Source organism: Vigna umbellata, chromosome 4 (genome assembly GCF_029865625.1).
Source record: "Vigna umbellata cultivar VRB3 chromosome 4, Vumbellata_1.0, whole genome shotgun sequence".
Classification (NCBI taxonomy): domain Eukaryota; kingdom Viridiplantae; phylum Streptophyta; class Magnoliopsida; order Fabales; family Fabaceae; genus Vigna; species Vigna umbellata.
This window is the reverse complement of record NC_142168.1, coordinates 67628246-67652258: the sequence shown is the minus strand read 5'-3', so window position 1 is coordinate 67652258 and position 24013 is coordinate 67628246. Positions and strand designations below refer to the sequence as shown.

At 34.7% G+C, this 24013-nt stretch overlaps 1 protein-coding gene, 1 long non-coding RNA gene and 1 pseudogene across 2 annotated transcripts; 1 reads left to right on the top strand and 2 right to left on the bottom strand.

Moving 5' to 3' along the window:
• Nucleotides 1–5459: 5459 nt before the first annotated feature.
• Nucleotides 5460–16513, bottom strand: LOC148201039 (uncharacterized). The gene is made up of 4 exons (XM_088113118.1): nt 15457–16513; nt 14102–14685; nt 6684–6740; nt 5460–5513 (listed from the first exon to the last, which is right to left on the bottom strand). Exons 1-4 carry the CDS (start codon nt 16511–16513, stop codon nt 5460–5462), a joined length of 1752 nt encoding a protein of 583 aa, XP_087969244.1.
• A 1705-nt stretch (nt 16514–18218) lies between these two features.
• Nucleotides 18219–23111, bottom strand: LOC148201037 (uncharacterized). The gene is made up of 2 exons (XR_015785727.1): nt 22591–23111; nt 18219–19990 (listed from the first exon to the last, which is right to left on the bottom strand). It is a non-coding gene; the product is annotated as an uncharacterized LOC148201037 (long non-coding RNA).
• Nucleotides 20015–22583, top strand: LOC148201038 (WEB family protein At5g55860-like; annotated as a pseudogene).
• Nucleotides 23112–24013: the final 902 nt, after the last annotated feature.

The following is a 24013-nucleotide window of genomic DNA, read 5'->3' as shown; positions in this document are numbered from 1 at the left end:
GTACCATTGGTAGTTTAATTCGATAAGCGAGTTGGGTCGTTGAGCGAGTGGTTTGGAGGTTGAGGGTACTGTTAGTGGATTCGCATAGCGAGCTGAGTCGTTGTGCGAAAAAAGTCTGTGGTTGCTTAGTGAGTGTGTGTGTTGAGCGACAGGTTCATGTCTTAGTTTCTTCTTTATTTTCTTGTTCTAGTTTGATTAAAATGAAGTTTTGAGTTCATTGTGAAGTATGTATGAATGTGTAATAAATTATATGATTGATCATATCATGAGTTATGTTTCAAAGTGAATGTATGGTTTCAAAGTTGTTCAAAGTTGTGAAAGTAAGTTCCAAAGTGGAACCTCTTGGTGAGGTTCAAGTATGTTTAGAATGAATGCAGGAGCTCAGTTTTGGGGGTTATCCTGAAACTCCAATGGTCTTTCATTCTCACGTAGAGAGGATTGATCCATGTCGTGAGAAGTAGCAGGAGGTCTTAGTCTTGGAGGCTTCCAGTATGCTCCAAGGCCCGGAACAGACTAACCTCGTGAGTGTGGTAGGGTGAAACCCATTGTCAATGACTTTGCAAAGCAGTAGAAGCCACCACGAGTGCACAACTCGCCATAGCTCGACAATCATTCTAAGTCCGGACAGTCCATACATAATAAGGGTCCTGCATAAAGTGTTTGATGATTCTGTAGATATATTTGTTGCATTTAACATGTTTTAAATGAGTTTATATATATATATATATATATATATATATATATATATATATATATATATATATTGTTCCTCAATTGTAAACAAGTTTACTCTTACTTTTTGTTGTTTGTATGTTGTTTATCTTTTGCGATGATCACCTAATGGTGTGAGCTTAGGGAGTCGCCTTTTCAGTTACTCAAGCTAGAGGTGAGTATGAAGCAAATGAGTTGTTAGATGGATCTACAAAAGTAGATTTCTTCTTTGTGGAATGTTTGTTTTACCTAGTCGTTCTTTTAACATCTATGTAACGTTCATTTTGGTAGTTTTGCACTATTAAAATGAGATGTTACAATAGTAAATGATTAATAGATTTTGGAGTCTTAGTGATGATATTCAAAATTCATACAAATATCTAGGGTGACTTATTTAGAAATAAAACTTAGCGTGATTCATCAAACTTTTTTAGTGTTGATATTTTAATCTTACATGAGATAAATAATTTTATACAACTAAAATTAATAATAAATAAAAATTTATATATATAAGTTGTATTATCTTAATATATATTATAATTTAAATTTATAATGAATAATTTAAATTCTAATATAAGATTATTGTAACTATTTAAAACATATTTATAAAAACTATTGAAATTTAAGTTAAAACCAAGATAAAAGGATGTTTATAATCATAAAGAAATATTTTTCAAGTTTATAAAATAAAATATTAGATAATAGAGTTTAAATTAAATGAAGACAAATTATGCCGTTTTGAAAATAAATAAATAAATAGATTTAAAATACTTTATTATTCATGTGCTATCAAATTTATTTTGTAAAGTTTCTAAAGTTGTGACATTTTCTCTCAATTTTTGAATTAATCATCTATCCTTTTTCATAATAATTTTATCTTTAAGAAGACATAATCAAAATCTTGATTTAGATAAGTTTCTCATATCTTATAGTTTGTTTTGTGTTATTTTCTATTTTTTTTATACATATGCGAGAGTTTTATACTCCTTTTGTCTAATTAACTGAGTAATAAAAGTTTCTAGGTGATATAAAAGTGCTTAATTAATAATACCAACACTATGTATTGCAAGGTTATTTCTTCCTGCACTCCATTATTTTTCTTGCACTCCTATACTTTTAAAAATCCTTAAAGTACCCCTCTTTTGAGGACTACAAAACGAGAGAGTAATGAATAGATTTCAGAACCTGTGCATGGAGGTGCGGCCACTAGGTTAAGGAAAGAAGGAAGGGTCACTTTCATATTGCCATGTTTAATATTTTTAAATGAAGGGTAATTATGCAATTTACTTTGGACTATGGGTGCAGGAAGAAATTATGGGTGGAAGAAGAAATAGCCGTAGTTCAAGTTATTTACTTACTGGGCCAATCTGTTTTCAGGCCTCTTGAATGTAGGCCATAATGAAATTAAATTATTTGCCATCTTTATATATTTTAAAAGTATATACAATATTAATGTTCATGAGTATCAATGTTGAATAACTTTATATTGATTTGAACTTTCAAATTTATAACTTTTAATTAAATAATTCATTTTTTTAACAAAAAAGTATAAAGTCTCAAGTTGATATTCCTTGTATTCTATGCAAACTTTACGTTAGGTGCTAAAAAATGATAAATCGAATCGGAAGGGGAAATAATAATTTTATAAACAAATGCACAAAAAGACTTGAAAAAAAGAGAGACATGAGAATATGTAGTGTCTATTGTTAGTGTACGACATATGACCTTGGTGATCTTCAACATGCAACTTCATGAAATAGATCTTAGAGGGATTTTGTTAAAAGCAATTAGTTAAGCCTTTATATGATAGAGAGAATATCAAGTCTATTGAAAAATAAATCAAAGGCATGACATCTTAGGAACTTCAAGCATATGCCATTTAAAAAATAAAAATAAATGGAAAGTTAAAAACTTTTTGATAAGAGGAGTATATCCAAAGCATAACCCTTAAGTAGATGCCAATGTATCCATGATTTGCCCCAAGTGTTTTGCCTATATAACTTCTAGAGGGTGCCAATCACTACTTGCCAAAGAAGAAAATAGAAAACAAGGGAGTGAATGAGAGAGACTTGTACTCATCAGTAAGCAAATTCACTCTTAGGGTATGTCTCTTTTGGCAGGTAGCGACGATTACTTTGATTTAATTATGTCTTATAGTAATCAACTTGCCAAAGGAGAGCTGCCCTACGAGTGTTTGACTTATACATTTGTCTCCTTTTCACGCATGGAGAGCTATCCTATGAGTGTTTGACTTACACATTTGTCTTCTTTTCACGTATGCAATGCAATTAAAGGTAATGTGTATGTGGGCTTGCAAAAAATAATCAACAACTTGAAAGAAATTTAGATAGAAAAAATTATAATTTTATGATGTAATTTTTCATTTGCTTATATTTATTTTTCAAGTCTATGTTTGATTTGTATAAAGAATTTATCCATTAAAAATTTATGGTTTAATCTTCACATATGTTATAGAATGTATTATGTCACTTTAAGTGTATTGTTTTATTTTAATAGAAAAAATCAATGAAAAAAGATCTTTTATTTTTGTTAAGAAGGTATATATACCTATTATATGTGTGTTTGTTTTTTTTATATCTTCAAGACAAAATACAATTTTATTTATGAAAATTTTTTATTTGGTCTTCTCATGTACCTCCTTTCAAGACTTTTGTTCTTTGTAACTTTTCAATCATAAGCTTGTTGGAGATAATCGATGGCATTACTTTCATTCTATATGTAGCCTTTGTAGAGTCACAAGAAAGTAATGATCACTTCTTCTTTGATGTCATAATGTTAATAGGATTTTAGACTTAGGTTTATGAGTTTTTCCCTTTTCCCTTCCTTTTTTTTCATAGTCAATTGATGATATAATTGTTTTTATTTATGCTCGAGATAGTACTATTGTTAATTGTATTAGACTTGATATTTTTATCCACACTCTTTGGATTATTTGGAAGCTTAGGAATCATGGCATATATTGAAGGAACTTATTTCTTTTCATTATTCTATTCTTACATTTGATTAAATGACATTTAATTTTTTTAAAGTATGTAATAGTTGTACTAAATAGATAATGATATTGTTGTCTTGTTTATCTTAAAGTTTTAGGCAGGTTAATTTAATAAACATGATAGTAAAGGATAGTTCCAGTTTTGGAGTGTCAATCTAGACAGGGTGTTAAAATTTCATGGCATTATCTAAAGTGGTTTAATAAAAAAAGAAGTGTTTCTATCACTATTTTAATAAAAATAAATTCAATAAAATTAGTGTGAACTTAACATCGGAAGGGGTGAGAATAACAGTCGAACTTAGTTTGGTCGGCCTCATAAAACGTAATAAGCTGCACAAATAATTTAGACACAATGCTTACAAATAGAGCAAAAGCAAATAATTATAATAATGGTTAAACTAAATTGTGGTTTATAATAAGTCTCATCATTAATAATAATGTAATTTAGAAAACCCATTAAAAAATGTCTTACTATAACATTACTCAACTATGGTAATATCATTAGCGAAGGAATTTATCTTTACAATTTAAATTCTCCCTATATTTGGCGCACACAACATAATTCATTTTAATTCTGCATTCTCGAACGACCTTGGCTTAACTTTGATATAACATATGATGCTAATGTGGAAACATCCTTAAGAACTCAGATAATGATATGAACTCGATCCAATGAACTCAGATAATGTTACTGTACATGTATAATTATATTGTTCAAAAGTTTTCCATTAAGAATTTAGCGTTGTTTATTCATATTATTTTTCTTGCACTTTTAGTTTTCTTTCTGATTTTGCTCTTTTGCATTTTTATTAATGTTGATCAGCTGACCTTATCATTATTTTTTTTCTTTTTTCTTTTGTTTTGTTGATGACTAATCAGAAAATATTATTAAACATATCTTTTTATGCATCAATGAAGCTTCTGGGTGACTTAGTCTATGTGGCTTTTCTCTCACCAAATCTCAAGATTGGAAAAGGAATTCCATGGAGCAGGAAATTAAAGAACATTGAATAAATACTCGTCATTAATCTATTCCCTTATACAACTCAGGAAAAGGAAATATGAAAAAGGAATAAACTTGTAGGATATCCATGGCATAACTCAAGCATATGCTATTGCTTCGTTGCCCTTTTCATTACAATGTCAAAATAGGTCCATCTGATAAACTGATATTGATATACTAAAAATGAATTGAGTCGAGTTAGTTTATCAATTGAAAATGAATTATATTTTACAATCTGGTGTGATTTGTTGTCAAATAGACAAGTTTACTCGCTTACTTTTTTTTTTATCTCAATTAAAGTTTAAATAATATGAAAAAAGTTAAATTTTTTTATTTTTATACGAAAATGGATTGATGTTAGACGTTTGGACTTATTCTAGGTTGAAAAAGATTGTTTCATATCTTTATCGAATTATATGAAAGATCGAATTTTATCAAATCTAAACCTAGTTGTTAGATTATGTTAATATGAAGTATTACAACTCAGTTTTAAATATTTTTTAATGAAATTGGCCTAGCTTGACTAGCCTGCAACGTTGACCTACCAAATTGGTGAACCAAATTGGTTCAGACTTCCAGATTAAAAACCCAGTTTCAATCCATCTTTTTTGACCGAGCAGTTAGTATTAAAGTGTTAACAGTACAATTATCCCAAAATAACTATAAAATTAAAACTTTATACAGAGTCTTAGTCTAACACAAAACTATGTACAAGACCAAACGGTCTTATACTTAAACGGGTGAATCCTCTCCTTCCATAACTTGCTCCACAGAGACATAATCTCCCTATACTCACACCCACAGAATGATCATTACAAAGGATAAACCGAACGGTTAAACATGACAAAATAGAAAAGCAGGGTAAGCTAGTGTAATTTAATAATCATGTTAACATACAATTCAATAAACAGATAAAACACTCATACACATGCATAAAACATATATACACATATTGACCGACCACTTTACTTTGACCGCTTGGACAAGTATGAATATGTAACTTAAGGTCGTTCTCGCGCCTGGGGGTGTAGTAATTGGAACCACCTCAGCTGCCACCCGGGGTTAGTCTGTTATAACTCACCTATGATACCCTATAGGCTAGGACCTCATGCTATTCTCACGATATGACTTACCCATCTCTACTTGAGACTTGGTAATCTTTAGAATGTCAGGATGAACGCCATGGATTTCGCTGTCCATATTCATACTTTTTCACCACCTTAATACAAAATTACTGAGACATTCCTCCTTGGAATTCTCTTTCACATCCATATTACAATTATCATACCATACTTTCATTTTTACACCATTATGATAATGCATACATAAACCATCAAAGAAATTGGAACAATCAATTAAAATAACACACTAGAAATAATAAAAATATAGGCCGAACGCTTAGAGTTGATACTGAATGCTAAGACCGATCGCCACTAAGAGGCCACACACCCCACTAAGATCGATCGCTACTAAGAGTCCACACACTCCACTAAGATCGATCACTACTAAGAGTCCACACACCCCACTAAGATCGATCGCTTTTAAGAGACCACACACTCCACTAAGACCGATCGTATTAAGAGGCCACACACTCCACTAAGACCGATCGCTATTAAGAGTCCACACACCCCACTAAGATCGATCGCCACTAAGACCGATCGCCACTAAGACCAATCGCTACTAAGACGCCACACACTCCACTAAGACCGATCACTACTATTTAATTATATAATATCACAAGACTGATCGGTCATTAATTGAAAAACTCTACAGAAGTAGAACTCAGTTAAGACTGAACACAAGAAGAAAGCCGAACGGTCAACAAAGGACCCTCAACAAACAACATACTTCTACAGAATGACTGCAGAATAATGATCAACACCAAATACTTACCAATTTCCTTCGTTCTTCCCAACTTATAATCCTCCCAATTTATAGTATACAGACTAAACTCACACCTAACACAAATTCTCCATCTTCACTATCCCACTTCCTCCCAAAATCACTCGGCCACTGAACAAGAATTATGCATAATCACAATCAACATGAATACAACACTTAAAAGTCTTCAATAACAATACCGAACACACAATCATTCAGTTTCACACACATGCAAAGACATCAAACATCATTTTCATACATCATCAACCAAATAATTAAATTAACTAGCTTCCCTTACCTCTTTGACCGAACCGAAAACTCAACAACTGCAGACTTGCTCACCACCAGAAATTCCTAAGAACCTAAAATCCACCGATTGATAAGAATAGACCATCCAAAAGACCAAATATATGATAAAAAATGACAAGAGGAAGTTGATGAACACATGCAACCAGAAACTGGTCTTGCATGTGTCAAAAAGTTTTGGAATCTCACAAGAGTTCAAGAAATCGAGACTTACCAGCTCTAAACAAGACTTTGATCGGTGGAAAAAAGATGTTTTTGACTTCAAGATTACCTAAGCTTGGTCTGATTGGAAAAGTAGATGAAGTAAGATGAGAGATTTTTAGAGAGAAGGAGGAGAAAAGAGAAGATCAGAATTTTGGAGAGAGAGGGTGAATGCAGAGAATGAAACGAAATTTGAAACTTCCATTTATATACCACTTCTGAAAATCGAACGGTCCAATCCAATGCATACACCTGTCTTTCTCCAATTTTCTTTATAAATTTTCAGTTCTTACAATAAACTTTCAAAGTTTAAATGCAAAAATGTTGTTCAAAACTAAAGTTTAAGTTAGCAAATTAGTCATGTGGAATGACAACTGTAATTAATTTGAAGCACCATTTTATGCCAAAATACGCACATTGTAAAGTTACAAAATATAGTGAGAAGAATAACTTTTGGTTACAAACATTACAATAGTTGCATTCCAGTCATCTTCAAACTATTATCGAAGTTTAAATATATGGTCACACACACACACACACACACACACACACACACACACACACACACACACACACACACACACACACACACACACACACACACACACACACACACACACACACACACACACACACACACACACACACACACACACACACACACACACACACACACACACACACACACACACACACACACACACACACACACACACACACACACACACACACACACACACACACACACACACACACACACACACACACACACACACACACACACACACACACACACACACACACACACACACACACACACACACACACACACACACACACACACACACACACACACACACACACACACACACACACACACACACACACACACACACACACACACACACACACACACACACACACACACACACACACACACACACACACACACACACACACACACACACACACACAGCTCAACTCAATGAATCGGTAACGGAATAACGCGATCTAATAAACCTACTATTAAATTTAACTCACCTTTAGTTAAATCACTAAATAAAAACAATAACAAATGTCAACCTAATCGTTAGTAACTTTTTACTAAATCACTATTATAACTAACAAACTAATATTCAGACTTAAATTAAAAATGAGTCGTTGAGTAAGAATAATGTATGAACAATTTGGCAATATGATGTTAATATATATATATATATATATATATATATATATACTTATGTTGTGCAAATGTAATAGTTTTCCTTTTAGACTTTAGCGTTGTTTACTCATTATTTTTCTTGCACTTTTAGGTTTTTTTTTTTTATTTTGCTCTTTTTTTTAATTATTAATGTTAGTAAAGTGACCCTATCAATCTTTTTTTGTTGTTGTTGACTCATCATGTTTAAAGTGAACAGAGAAAATATTATAAAGATATATTTTAAAGCATCAATGAAGCTTCTGAGTGACTTAGTCGCTGTGGCTTTTCTCTCACCAAATCTGAAGATTGGAAAAGGAATTCCATAGAGAAGGAAATTAAAGAAGACTGAATAAATACTCATTAATCGATTCCCCTTACACAACTCAGAGGAAAAGGAAGTATGAAGAGACAGATGAACCCAAAGGAATAAGCTCTTAGGATATCCATGGCATAAAATATATGCTATTCCTTCATTCACCCTTTTCATTTCATTCATTATATTTATAAACTTGCAAAGTTTACATGCGAAAATCTTGTTCAACACTAAAATGGTTGACTAATTTCATTTATGCACTAATATGAAAATATCTCTCACAACCCATAAAATTAAAATGCAGTTTTTTCTTAAAATTGTCATGTAAGTAGCAAAGTTTAAAATTATGGTCACATCTCAAAATGTGGTATATTCCGGTACTCAACATGGTTAACCATGGATTCAAGTAGAATTGGATTGAAAAATAAAAAATAAAAAATTTGAGTGTGGTTTAACTTGAACTTGATTCAATTAATTAATGAATTTGAGTCAAAACAGAAAATGAATTAACATGGAACTCACCAACAACAATTCTTTATTAATATTTTTATTTTATTTTAAGTTTTTTTAATAATTATTTACTATTTCTAATTATAAAACAATTTGATATTTTAAAATATTAGAATGTTGTTTAATAATATTTAAATAATTTAAATGTTTAATTAATTTGTGTAACATCCCAAAAATACAGTAATAAACCATATAATAGAAATAATTACATTTAATAATATATCAGTTCAGTTTTACACTAATCAACGTACGCTTACGGCCGAATGGCCTTATATTAGCTTTCCAATTAAACTGTACAAGATAAGAGAAAACATGACCGAACGGTTTACAAAAAAACTTACCGAACGGTCAGATAAAACAAAAGAGAGGAGGTGACCGAACGATCACCTCACAATAAGACTACTATCTACTAACCGAACGTTCTACTATTCGGTTTTGACTTCAACCTCCACCAAGTTTTCCTCTTCCAGCGCCTCTTCCAGCGCCTCTTCCAGTAGTTCATCTCCATTTGCTCACATCCACACAAATGATCATCGCAACGACAAGGACGGACGTACAAAATCAGACGATACAGGAAAATGCAGGGTAAGCTTATGTAATTTAATTCAAGTATAAACATACACTTCAAACAATCAAACACCCAAGGCAAATTCAACATACGTAACATACAATTCCTAATACTAGACTGACTTTCCGGACTGTATGAAATCTGTGTATCTACAACATTCGTGCACCCAGGTGATGTAGTAACTGGAATACTCTCATCAACTGCCACCCGATGTTAGTCCTATTTGTCCAAAGTACCCCTAAGGACTAGGACCTCCTACCGTTCCCACACAGGACCTACCCTCCTCTACGTGAGGACGAGTACTCACGGAACATCAGGATGAACCGCCAGCTAAGCATTACCACATTCATACTTTACCAATTACAATATTCATTCATGAGTCGTTCCTCCCTGGAGCGCTCGTTCAAAATCCAACATTTTCAATCCATATCACATTCTTAATCATTCTCAATTTCATCTCTCATTATCATTTTTCTCAAATTCATCTTTCATTATCAATAAGTTAAATCTCATCTTTGTTAAAAGATTCTTACGAATACTCGATACCGAACGTTCAATCCTCACCCAGAACGAGGACGAACACTTGGAACGAGACAGAGAAGTCTCCAGTTCCAGAATAGAATAAGACTGAGAGGTTTACTATAGGATTACGAAAGAAACTGAAGTCAACTGCATGTCGCAAGAATGACTAGAACGGACGTTACTTACAAAGTGATTCAATTAGATGAACTGACCCTTGAGAGTTCTAACCGAACGCTGAAAAGGTCTCGCCAATTGTTACGACTCTAGGCCGAAACCAATTGATACAGACACTTCAAGACATTTCAGTAATAATACTTAGAAGAATTTACATGAAGGAATCGAACGCTGATAAATACTTAGTTTATTTGAATTTACATCAAGAAATCCGAATGTCATTCAATGACCGAGCACGGTAGAGAAGAAAGTTCTTATTGAAGTTGGACGAACGTCATTTTCGTAAAGATAGATTATAAAAGAAACGAGTACGAACGCTCAGTGTAAGACCGAGCGCTACTCCGTACGAGCATTTGGGGTGAGACCAAACACTTGCCTAGAACGAACACTTGGTATAAGGCCAATCATTATTAAGCTTATAGAAAATGGGTTTGATAAATATAATCATATACTATTTGAGTGGGGTTTACGAATAATCAAGATATACAAATACAGATATTTACCACATTCAGGTTCATCACCGAATACTCAGATGCAACTACGCTTGGCCGAACGCTTAAGCACAGTATTATCACAAGAAGACGCTCGTCCTCAACTAGAATTCTTTCCAGATGAAAGAATTCAATTTGAAACAAGTATAATAGAAACACGGAACGGTCAAAGACCGTTCAATGACGAACGTACATTATCATAGGAAAATTTCATATTCAGGACTCATTTATCTTCAACTCATTTCTCAATACATAATTTCATAACTTTATAAAATTCATATCATAATCAATTTGTATACTTCGTACAATCCATATCATACTAATAAATCATATTCCACATAAACAATCATATCAACATTCATACAATCCAAACATATCAACCATCATGCATTATATTCATTTCAGTCCGTTAACGATCGTTCATACAACACAATAAACATACAGATTAAATTAAATAAGCTTCCCTTACCTCTGAGCGTGAACGATTGTCCTAGAGACAGAATACGCTTCGTCTGACTACAGATCTTTCTACCCTTACGTTCTACAACTCTTCAAACTAACCAAACAGCCAAAAACCAATAGTGGTTCAGACAAGATAACTGTTGGAAAAGCTGACACAAAAAGTATTTCCTGAGGCGTGTAGAGTCACTGTCCTTAAGGACTTATCCGCGGTGTGTTGCGCAAGTCCCCCAGGATACAACAGGAACTTCTCAGAATGTCTGAGGATCTCAGAACTAGCAAGGAACTCTAAAGAGAGTATAAGGATAACCCAGAATATTTTTAGAAGAGAGAAAAAGCTAAAGAATGAAATTCAGAAAAGAGAAGAATGAGAAGATTGAATTTTTGTGTGTCTTGGAATGGAGGAGGAACTCCCTATTTATAGAGCTGGAGAGAATCAATTAATTAAAAGAAATTAAAATGAAATTAAAACATTTAAATGTTAACGTTGCACCAATTAAGTTTTTGAACGTTGCTATTAAAAAAAAATTTCCGTTGGCAATTATGAAAGAATCTTAACGTTGCCAACGTTTTCATATTTTGCAATATAATAATACTATATTATAACAATCCCCCACATATTGCAAAATAGAGTTGAAAGAAATAGTCTTTGACTCAAATAGTTCAAACACTAACAGAAAACAAGAAACTTTTATTCTGGGTCTCATAGGATGTAATGCATCAGAGCTGGTATAGCAAGCTATATGAACCAGTCTTAGATTTATAAACTTAACACACAATGTAGTTGGTATAGCAAGCTATATGAACCAAAGACATTTGACGTGTGTTAGAGGTTTATCAATCACAATACACCCCCACAATCCTTGCTGTTATCGCTGTGTTGCGCTTACTAGGCCATGCGCTTGCCCGGTATTCATGAGTGCTCTAGAGATCATGCCAAGATCTCATGCAAGCGGCCCCACTTGACACTCATATAGGTGATTTCATCAAGTGTATGCTGCAAATCATACACCACCCATAAGGGATATGAAAATCATTAAAACTTTGTTTAAGACAAAATTCTATCACCGTATAGAATATTAATGACAAAGTTTAACCTCTCAATATTGCAGTCTCTAGCACTTTCGCACACACCATAGGAAGGGACATAATTGATTAAAATCAATTTAGTGCTATCAGAACTAACAAATGACTTGTTTTTACCCATATGAACCTTATTCATGGGATCTCCAATCACAAAGGTTGGGTTACCATCACTTGTTTGTTTGCTAGTGGCTTAAGTCCCATTCCCCTCGATGTTTCTAATATCATTTGTCTTCCCATGGGTTTTGTCAGAGGATCTGCTAGATTCCGTTCTGACTTCACATAATCAATGGAAATAGTTCCACTCTTTAGCAGCTGCTTCACCAAATTGTGTCTCAATTGAATATGTCTATTCTTTCCATTGTAATTTTTGTTTTTAGCTATAGCTATTGCCGATTGGCAATCACAGTGTATTGACACAGATGGGGTTGGTTTCATTCCTAGTGGAATGTTTGCTAAGAAGTTCTTCAACCACTCAGCCTCACTACCAGCCATCTCAAGAGCGACAAACTCAGATTCCATTGTTGATCTTGCAATAATTGTTTGTCTGGCTGATCTCCATGTAATCGTACCACCCCCAAGTGTGAATACATAACCACTAGTGGATTTTGTCTCATCTGAATCAGAGATCCAGTTAGCATCACTGTACCCTTCTAGTACAGCGGGAAATCCACTATATTCAATGGCATAATCCATTGAACCTCTTAAGTATCTCATAATCCTAGCAAGTGCATCCCAATGTTCCTGATTTGGACATTGAGTGTACCTACTTAGTCTACCTACTGCATAAGCAATGTCAGGTCTAGAAAAGCTCATCAAGTGCAGTAAGCTCCCAATTATCTGGGCATACTGAGGCTGAGATACTGATTCTCCTCTATTTTTCATTAATTTAGAGTTAGCATCATAAGGGGTACTCACTGGTTTTAAGTCATAAAATCCAAACTTCTTAAGAAGTTTCTCAATGTATTGTTCTTGAGATAGTAATATACTATCTCCCTTCCTTATGATTCTAATACCTAAAATCACATTGGCTTCACCCATGTCTTTCATTTCAAATTTTGATCCTAGAAACAATTTAGTTCTAGTGACAATCTCATCGCATGTACCAAAGATTAACATGTCATCCACATACAAGCATATAATGACACAATCACCATTTCCAAACTTAGAGTACACACATTTATCAGCATCATTAGGTGAAAACCCCTCACAAAGCAACACATTATCAAGTTTTTCATGCCATTGTTTTGGTGCTTGTTTCAACCCATATAAGGATTTTAAGAGTTTGCATACTTTATCCTCTTGACCAGGTACAACACACCCTTCAGGTTGAGTCATATAAATTTCCTCCTCTAAATCACCATTCAAAAAGGCCGTTTTAACATCCATTTGATGTATCACTAGTTTATGGATAGCAGCTAAGGCTAACAACACTCGAATAGAGGAAATCCTAGTCACTGGAGCAAAAGTATCAAAGTAATCTATGTTGGGTTTTTGAGTAAAACCTTTTGCTACTAATCTTGCCTTATATTTTTCTATGGATCCATCAGGGTGATACTTTTTCTTAAAGATCCACTTACAACCAATGGGTTTTGCTCCTTTAGGCAAATCTACTAAAGTCCAAGTATTATTTTTCTGAATTGATTCAATTTCAGTCCTAATGGCCTTATCCCACTGTTTTGCATCAGGAGCACTAGTAGCTTCTATAAAGCTTATTGGATCATTATCAACAAGATAAGTATAAAAGTCATCTCCAAAGGAAGTTTCCTTTCTCTGCCTTTTGCTTCTCCTCAAATCCTCATTTATAGTATTACTATTATCATTATCATCAACAGATTGAGACATCTCACTAACCTTTAAGGGAAACACGTGTTCAAAAAATTCAGCATTTTTCGTCTCCATTATAGAATTTCTCTCAAGTATGTTACTTTTAACAACTAGAAACCTATATGCAGCACTATGTTCAGCATAACCTAAGAACATACAATCAGAGGTTTTAGATCCTATTTTCCTTTTCTTAGGATCAGGTAACATCACCTTAGCTAAGCACCCCCACACCCTTAAATATTTAAGGTTAGGTTGGTAACCTTTCCACAACTCATAAGGAGTTTTACCGGTTTTCTTATGGGGTATTCTATTTTGTAAAAAACATGCAGTAAGCAAGGCTTCTCCCCAAAGGTTATCAGGTGCACCAGAACTAACAAGCATAGCATTCATCATTTCCTTAAGGGTTCTATTTTTCCTCTCAGCTACTCCATTAGACTCAGGTGAATATGGTGGGGTCACTTCATGGATAATTCCTTCTTTAACACAATAGTCATTAAAAAGTACATACTCACCACCTCTATCTGATCTAATCCTTTTAATTTTCTTATTCAACTGATTTTCTACTTCTGCCTTATAGGTTAAAAATACATCAAAGGCTTCATCTTTATGTTTGATTAAGTAAACTTTGGTATATCTAGAATAATCATCTATAAAGGTCACAAAATAATTTTTACCTCCTCTAGACATGGTTTGTTTCATATCAGCTAGATCAGTATGAATTAACCCTAATAGCTCAGTTTGGCGTTCTACAGAAAAACAGGTTTTCTTTGTTAATTTAGATTCTACACATATATCACATTTTCTACTCTGTTTATCATGCATATTAATCAATCCTAGTAGTTGTAATTTCAAAACATACGAGGAATTCACATGTCCTAATCTAGCATGCCATATATCATACGAGTCAACAATATAAGCAGAAGAACTTGATTCATTAATACTTTCAGAAATATTTAGAATGAAAAGTCCTTGATCACAATATCCCTTCCCCACGAACACATTATTTTTTGTCATGATGATCTTGTCAGACTCAAATGACACTTTAACCCCCACCTTTCCCAATAGTGCTACAGAGATTAAATTAACTCTGATTGATGGCACATGTAGCACATCACTCAAGGCCAGAGTCTTTCCAGATGTGAGTTTGAGAAGAACTTTTCCTTTTCCCAGAACATGAGTGGTCCTGGAATCACCGAGGTAGACGTGTTCTTCTCCATTCCCTACACTAGTGTAAGAGGTAAAAGCACTTCTGTTTGCACAGATATGCCTGGTAGCACCAGAGTCTACCACCCACTTGCTCACATTGGTCATCAGATTTACTTGAGAAACGACCGCAGCAATAATGTCATCTCCTTCGGCTATATTGGCCCTAGGAGGATTGTCGTTTCTCGCTCTACGCCTGCACTGTGGTGCATGATGGCCTGGCTTCCCACATACGAAGCAATTTCCTTTCTTTTTAAAGGTGGGTTTAGATTCATGGGGACGAGATTTAAGAAAATTATTTTTCTTTTTGTGATCAGGTTTGTATTCGTACCTTTTTGGAGCAGGTTTTACTTCTACCATATTTGCTTTCGCAGATAAAGCTTTGGCCCTTGTAGTAGCAGACTCCTTCCTGTTGGTATCTTCAATTATTATGTGTGTAATGAGTTCTGGTAGAGACATTTGCTTGTGCCTGTGTTTCAACTGTTGTTTGTAATCTGTCCAGGATGGCGGCAATTTCTCGATCAGAAGTTCTGAAACAAATTCATCCGGTAGTAGAATGTTTTCAGCTTTGATGTCTTCGAGCAACTTGTGGTATTCATTGATTTGAGTTTTTATGTCCTTGTCTTCAATCATTTCCCAACGGTAGTAATTTCCTATGACGAATCTTTGTCTGACGACATCTTCGGCAGTGTATTTGAGAATCAACGAGTCCCAAATGTCCTTTGCTTCTTTGTAGGAACAGTACACATCGAACAAATCATTAGAAAGTGCACTAAGCAAAGTGTGTCGGCATACCTTGTTCGCGTAAGTCCACTCTTCAACTAGTTTTGAGTTTGAAGGAATAGTGGAGTCGGGCTTTGGAGATGAAAGAGCAACAACAACTCCATACATGTCTAAAAGGGTGGAAACGCGTTCTTGCCAGCGTCGGAAGTTTTGTCCAGAGAAAATCTCGATTTTTGACACGTCCGGAAGTGATTTTGCGAAGACCGTCTGGGTTCCGGAAGCAATGGTTTGGCTCTCTGAAGGCATGTTGTTGATGTCAGCCATAAGTCCTTAAGATTGTTGGAAAAGCTGACACAAAAAGTATTTCCTGAGGCGTGTAGAGTCACTGTCCTTAAGGACTTATCCGCGGTGTGTTGCGCAAGTCCCCCAGGATACAACAGGAACGTCTCAGAATGTCTGAGGATCTCAGAACTAGCAAGGAACTCTAAAGAGAGTATAAGGATAACCCAGAATATTTTTAGAAGAGAGAAAAAGCTAAAGAATGAAATTCAGAAAAGAGAAGAATGAGAAGATTGAATTTTTGTGTGTCTTGGAATGGAGGAGGAACTCCCTATTTATAGAGCTGGAGAGAATCAATTAATTAAAAGAAATTAAAATGAAATTAAAACATTTAAATGTTAACGTTGCACCAATTAAGTTTTTGAACGTTGCTATTAAAAAAAAATTTTCGTTGGCAATTATGAAAGAATCTTAACGTTGCCAACGTTTTCATATTTTGCAATATAATAATACTATATTATAACAATAACAGCATGCAACCAATACTTGGTTTGAATGTACCAGTGAACGGACGGCTAAAGATGGAAAACTTACCAGTTCAGAACTCGAAGCTGTTCGGTTCATAGTGAAGCTTAGAGCGCTGGAAACACTTCTACGGTGCCTGAATGGTGATCGGAGAAAAGAAAGGGTAAGATCTCTTAGAGAGAAGGGAGAGTTTTGTAGTGAGAAGGAGGAGAATTTGAAAAGATCAGAGTTTGGAGGAGAAGATGCATGCAGAGAGTGAGACGTGATTTTTCTAAAAACTCAGTTTTGCTTAAGACGAACGTCCGCTCATCTGCTGACACCTGCATTCCACTATCTGATTTTCGAATCCTCGTTGCTTGACACTTGGCGTCCGTTCAGAGGGATTTTGGGTACGTTTTAATGAGTCTGACAGGAGGGATTTTGAGTGCGTTTAACGAGGCCTGACAATTTGTTTGTTGAATTATGTATATTACCAAATTTATGTATATATTAATTTATGTTATTCTTTCTTAAAATAACTATAATTACTTGTTCTTATACATAATTGACTTCTCATAAAAAAATCTAGAGAACATTTCATGGATATTTCTATTTGTATATTGCTTATCATGTTTATTTTCAATGTCAGAATTTCAAATCACCCAAATTCCTATCATAGAAGATATGTCAAGAGGCCAGTTTTTATACAAATATTGTAAATGAAAAGTTCTATATTACGAGCACACAAACTTCTTTCCTTGTGTTTCTCTTTGTTAAAACGTACACTACAAAAAAGTTGGGCATTACCGAAGGCCAGAAGCCCTCGGAAACTGCCATAAGCCGTCGATAAAGGGTGTTTACCGAAGGCTTATCGACGGCCAAAAATCCTTCGGTAAATCTCTTGTCGCTAATAATTACCGAGGGCTTGTGCCCTTCGGTAATTACCGAGGGCCAAAAGCCTTCGGTAATTACCGAGGGCCAAAAGCCTTCGGTAATTACCGAAGGGCAGAAGCCCTCGATAATTACCGAAGGGCGAAAGCCTTCGGTAATGACCATACGAGGGTATTTACCGAAGGGCAGAAGCCTTCGGTAATGACCTACTGTGGGCATTTACCGAAGGGCAAAAGCCTTCGGTAAATTGCAGAGAAGGTTTCAGAGAAATGGTATTTCTTGTGCAACCCAGACATATCAACTTTCAATTACAAACAGACCTGCATATCAGTTTTCAAGCACATACAAACATGCATAATGTGCATCTCAAAGATGCAATCAATTATCAAAGGTTCCGTGATAGAATGCCACTTATACAAAGAAGTGTAAAAGAATTTATACAAAGCCAAGTGTGGCTGCTACAGCAAAAGAAATGAGCTGAAATATAACTCTAAAGTGATGTTTTTCTGCTGCAAAGAAGTGCTGGACAGCCAATGGAAAGTCCTCTTGAAGTTCCCTTGTAGCAAAGTTAGCAAGACCTCCACTCCTTAAGATGCTACCCCTTTGATAAAGCTTAGCTGGATGTTAAAACTCCACCACCAAATGATATTCCAGCAACCAATTTCACAAAAACCCGTGAGTGATTAAAAGTAAGGTGCATCCAACTTAAATGCAGAATTAATATGACAGCAACTATAGAAGTCAAGAAAAGGTGATTTCTAAACACTTTGGGGCCGGAATAAAGGCTAGCACACAAAAGGAACCTAAGATAAGGTCTAGAACAGATTAGAAAAACAAGAAAACTCAAAACAAAGAGGAAATTCAAGTGCAGTGAAAGTGTTTGATGAAAATGCCAAACTGTTTGACAAAATGCCACAAAGAACAGCAGATTTTGGTGTTTTCTGGTTTTGGATCTTTCAAATCTGGATTGCAGGGTTTAAAGTGCTTTTTATGATTGCTATACACTTGGATAAGCATATAAATGTATTTGGAAACTTAAACCCAGCTTTTGCCAATCCAAAGATGAAAAACCAAAGAAGAACAATGGCAAACAGAAATAAAATGAACTCTGCACCTTATAAAGTGGCTGGAAAAATTAACAGCAGTGGCTAAAATGAGTTTGAGTGATGCTAATGGTCAAATGACACTTCAAGGAAGTTTGTATCATCAAATGGAAAATGTTTAAACACTGAAACAGTAAGGAATCATACTGCAGCTGAAATTCACTAGTTCACTTCCAAATTTAGGTAAAATTAATGGTTTAGGAAGTGATTTTTCATATCAGCTCAAATTTGACCAAATGCACAGTGCACACAAGTTTGGAATGGCAAAATACACTTTCAAAAATGGTTAAACTGCACTGAAACAACCAGAGTCATCAAATCACCTCTGCTGTAGCCAAAAATGCAACAAAATAGGGTGGTTTAAAGAAGAAATCTGCATATAGGCTTCTCAAGAACCATTTGAACAGTGTACACAAGTTGAAAATGACAAAATATACTTGTTCAATTGTTCATAATGCATAGAAACAGCCAGCAGCTTTGTATGACAGTAGCAGTTGCCAAAATTCAAGAAAATTGGACCAAAACTGCATCAGATTTTGAAAGCATGGAAATGACAATTTGAAAGCACACACAATGACTCTAGGAATGTCCTAACACTAGATCTAACTGCAGAATATCAGTTAGAAGAATTTTAAACACCTAAGACACATCAAAGACAACAATCACGGTGAAAAAGATTGAATGAAAACTGTGACAGCACTTGAAACCAGATTTTTGAGGAACTCAACTATGCTTATTGCATTGTAGTGATTAATACTGGTTGGCACTGCCTGGAACATGTTTAACATCACCAAATAAACCTGTTCAAAGCTTTAGATGCAAAGAAATCTAAACAAAACAGATTGCACGTGATCAAACCAGAGAAGCAAATGTGATGCAGATTTGTGATTACAGAATCATGTGTGGACTGATTTAGAAATTCCTCCAGAATCTGCAGTTGCTGCCGCCACTGTTCCCTTGGTTTCAACTGCCTTCCAAGCCTCCATTCACCTCCAATCTCACGGCACATCTTCAATACATCCCCCTAGATGCATCAACAAACAAAGCCATGGTTCTGAATCCAAAAGCAGCAGTTCACTGTTCAAGTATTTCCTCTCTGTTCAGTTTTTTTCCTCTACAAATTACCACCCTTTAATCCCTTTCTCCCTCACTTCCTCATCCCTAAACTCACCCTTCCAATTAAAGGAACTGAACTATTGTACAAAGGCCTTACAACAACTAAAATTGCTAACTTAGGTCCTAATACAATAAAGGCACGTTGGAAATACAAAAAGACATTGGTTCTTAGCAACTAAGCAACTGAAAATGGTCCTTACAGCAACTGGAACACTGGTCTGAACAATCTGACCACCAAGCATTTGGATTACGAACCTTATAGCAACACATGTATACTTTAAACACTTCACAACAACACCATAATAACTAGGCACTGGATTAAAGCATAATAATAAGGGAACTACTGAAAGTTCCTCTTATACCAAAACAAATCACCAAAACTTATTTCCTAGTCCATTGAATATTATAAACTCAGTTTTGCTTTTGTGATGGAGTGATTTTTCTGCATTTTTGGCCATAACAAAGTCAGATTTCGAATGCTACCATTTCTATGTTGTCTGACAGTTTGAGCAAGTCTAAAATGATGTTTAAAACTTGCTAGCAAAGTTCAATTAGTGGTATAATGGTCTAAGTGCATAATAGTATACTAAACCCTCAACTTTCAGTCAAAATTGGGAAGTGGCAAGGTGTTTTTGAATAACAGTTTGGATTTGAGCCAATTCAATCTGTGAACAAGTTTCAAAACTTTAATCCAAGTTGCAGCAGTGATTAGTTTTGACATACAGTCACTGCTGTGACATTTCGTGTCTTAAACCACCAAGTTGTGAGTCATTTTTGTGGCAAAAATTAAGTAGACAACACTTTCACACTAATTGTTTGTGGTTACAGACTTTGATTGCAGGTCAAAAGCCTAGGAATCAACTTTAAAATTATAAAATTAGCTTACATAAGAAAATAACTATTTAGGAAACTAAGGCTAATATGGGTGTTGTCATTATACACTAAGAGATAACCATTTTTTGTGCAATACTTTTACATTGATTGGAAGAAATTATTCAGAAACTTGATATATGCAGATTCTCATTCAATTCTCCCAAGAAATTAAATTCTCAAATCTGAATCATGCTTCTTTTGGTCTTATAATTAGTTTTTCATTGTGCTAAATTTCTTTGTAAGTTCATTTATGCTCTCTTCATACTTAGTTGCACCTTTTCTAGCTTAGTTCAGTTAGTTCAAAGTTCTTTGAGTCTTTTTTATTGTTAACCAGTCATTTGAATTCCTAAAACTCAGAATTGGTGATGAGGTTCTGTTAATTTTCTACATAATTGAATGTTGCAAAAGTGACATTTTGAATTAGTGTCCATTAGCAGCTCAAACAAGTTTGTTTTGATATTTAAATCTTGTTGAAATGGTTAAGTTCAAAGTATAGCAACATTTGTAGAAGAATCAAAAGCTAGAGGTGCATAAGAGGAAATGATTTGGAAATTGAACCAGTTGTTCACTAAAACTGAAAATGCAAGGGAAGAAACACAAGACTGGAAGAATGAGGCTGCACAATTGAAGATGGAAGTTGCAGTCACTGAACTTGTTTTAGAAGATGCCCAAATAAAGCTCAAAGCATCATTGAAAGAAGTAGAGGTAGCAAAAACAGTTGAGGCAAGTGCTGTTCAACATATCAGGGGAGGATTTTAAGTCCTTAGTTCATAAGGTTGAGGAGTCTGATAAATTAGAAGATATGAAATTGGATGCTGCCAAAGCAGAGGTGGAAGCTACAAAGGTGAGTGAAAATTAAGTTCTAAAAAGGTTAGAGGAAACCCAAGAGGAAATTGAGGATATGAAAAATGAAACACAGGAAGTCTTGAAAAGGACTGAGATGGCTGAAGCAGCAAACAGACCAGTGGAGAATGAGCTGACAAAGCAGCTTCAAACAGGGCAAAAGAAATTAACAAAAAAAAGTAGCAGAAGTTGCTTCTAAATTATTGGCTGAAACACAGATGGCAGCACAATTATCTCATCAGCATTATAGGATTCAAAACCAGAATTCACTACCAAAGGTGGAGATGAAAAAGTTAGAGAAAGGGAAGGTTTCAAATGAAGAGAAACATTTTTAATGTTGAGTTGATAGTGCAGCCACTGGTTTATGACAACCAGTAAAGAAACAATTATAAGACTTCATTCAGTTTTATCGTACTTCCCAAAACAGCCCCATTTCATTTAATGAAACCCCTGTTAATCCTGATTTATCATGAACCCAACCCCTCCCTTACCTAATACACAAGTTCATTAGTTAACACAGTGAAGGACATAGTCAGAATAATTTAGTAACTACATTATCATGTTCATTTACAGCCTAACTAGATTCAATTTAACTTACTTCACTCCATACAATCATTCTTATTTAACTCTAGACACATGCCCATTCATCAATAAATGAACATCAGACCTGCTTAACCACGCGAAACACAAACAATTTATAAAATATCCATAAACACAAAACACATTCCACACATATAGGCATGAACTGGGCAAACAATTTATTGAGGACGCGTTCTAAAACAAAGACCTTACCTCGCACTCCAGAATGATCGAAGGAAGACTGCGAGCTCTCAACGCAACAACCAACCTTGGCTTCACTGCAATGACTTACACACGCCAACAACCACGAATCAGCACCCCTACTGCCGCAACAGCCTGAAGCGCACACCACCAACCACCACCCCAACCCCAACACCGACAACGTTTCGAAGAACCCTAACCAAACAAACAACCCCAACCACCCACTAAGGTATTGCTGTCAATGATATCGGCACACAATGCCAACGACCGCCATACGGATAAACGCCAAGGGAGAGGGAGATAAACGCGAAGGGAGAGGGCGAGAATGGAAGCAAAGGACGAGAGGGAAATTTCTAATTTTCGAGTGTCACGAAATTGGAGACAAACTCCTCCAATACGCCCAAATGCTTAAGTCAGGCCACTTATCGACGGCCAAACACCCTCGCTAAATTAAATCAACACACACCTTCGGTAATGCTTTCCAAGGCCTTCGGTAATTCAGTTGTACCGACGGCCGAAAATCCTTCGATAATGTTCCGCCGATAATAAGCGCGATTCTTGTAGTGGTAGTACATGTAGTAGTACAAGTACTAAATTGCAAGAAATATGACAGATTTTCTCTTCATTTTTTTATCTCATTCGATGTCTACATTCAATGTGACAAGTGTCATACTCTGTGAATTCAAGGTAAAAAGTAACATTTTGATGTAATTTTTTTAAAAATTATTGATAATTTAAAAAAGAATTATAAAAGTAAATAAGTTGAGTAAAGGTGAAACAATTTTACTTAGAATAAGTTGTGTAAATATAACATGATTTTTGTTTAAAAACAAAATTCATCAGAAATTTATCGAGATCTCAACTATAAACCATTTACATCATTTTTTACTTAAAATCTTAAAATAATAGATTAATACATTTTCAAAGGTGTTTTATTTTTTATTTATATCCGAGACTTAAATTTAGATTTGGATTTCCGACACCATCTTTATAATTTTTTACAAAACTATCTGCTTCAATAATTTTTCAAATAAATTGCATAAAAATTATGCTTTTGCCGTGAATCCAGCTTCATTCTTAGTCATATTTGTGTCATATGATGTGAGGCAGCATTCTTAAGATACATTACAAAATAATATAAATGATCAATTACTCAATAAGCTGGTCTAAAAGACAAACAGTCATGGATGATAATGAAGAAAAAGATGCATTAGCAAGCTGTAATGCAAAATGGCCTAAAGTCTTGTCCACATCAACTCTACATACAACATCTTGCAGTGACTAATGAGCCATAAAAATCTCTAACAGCGGAAAATGTTTGATATCAAAAGGCATAAAAGCCCAAAAAATCTGGTTAAACCAGGACACATATAAAGGAAAACACATAAAGAAAAAAAAGTTGAAAGTTATTGTATGAGAGTGAGGGCCAGCCACT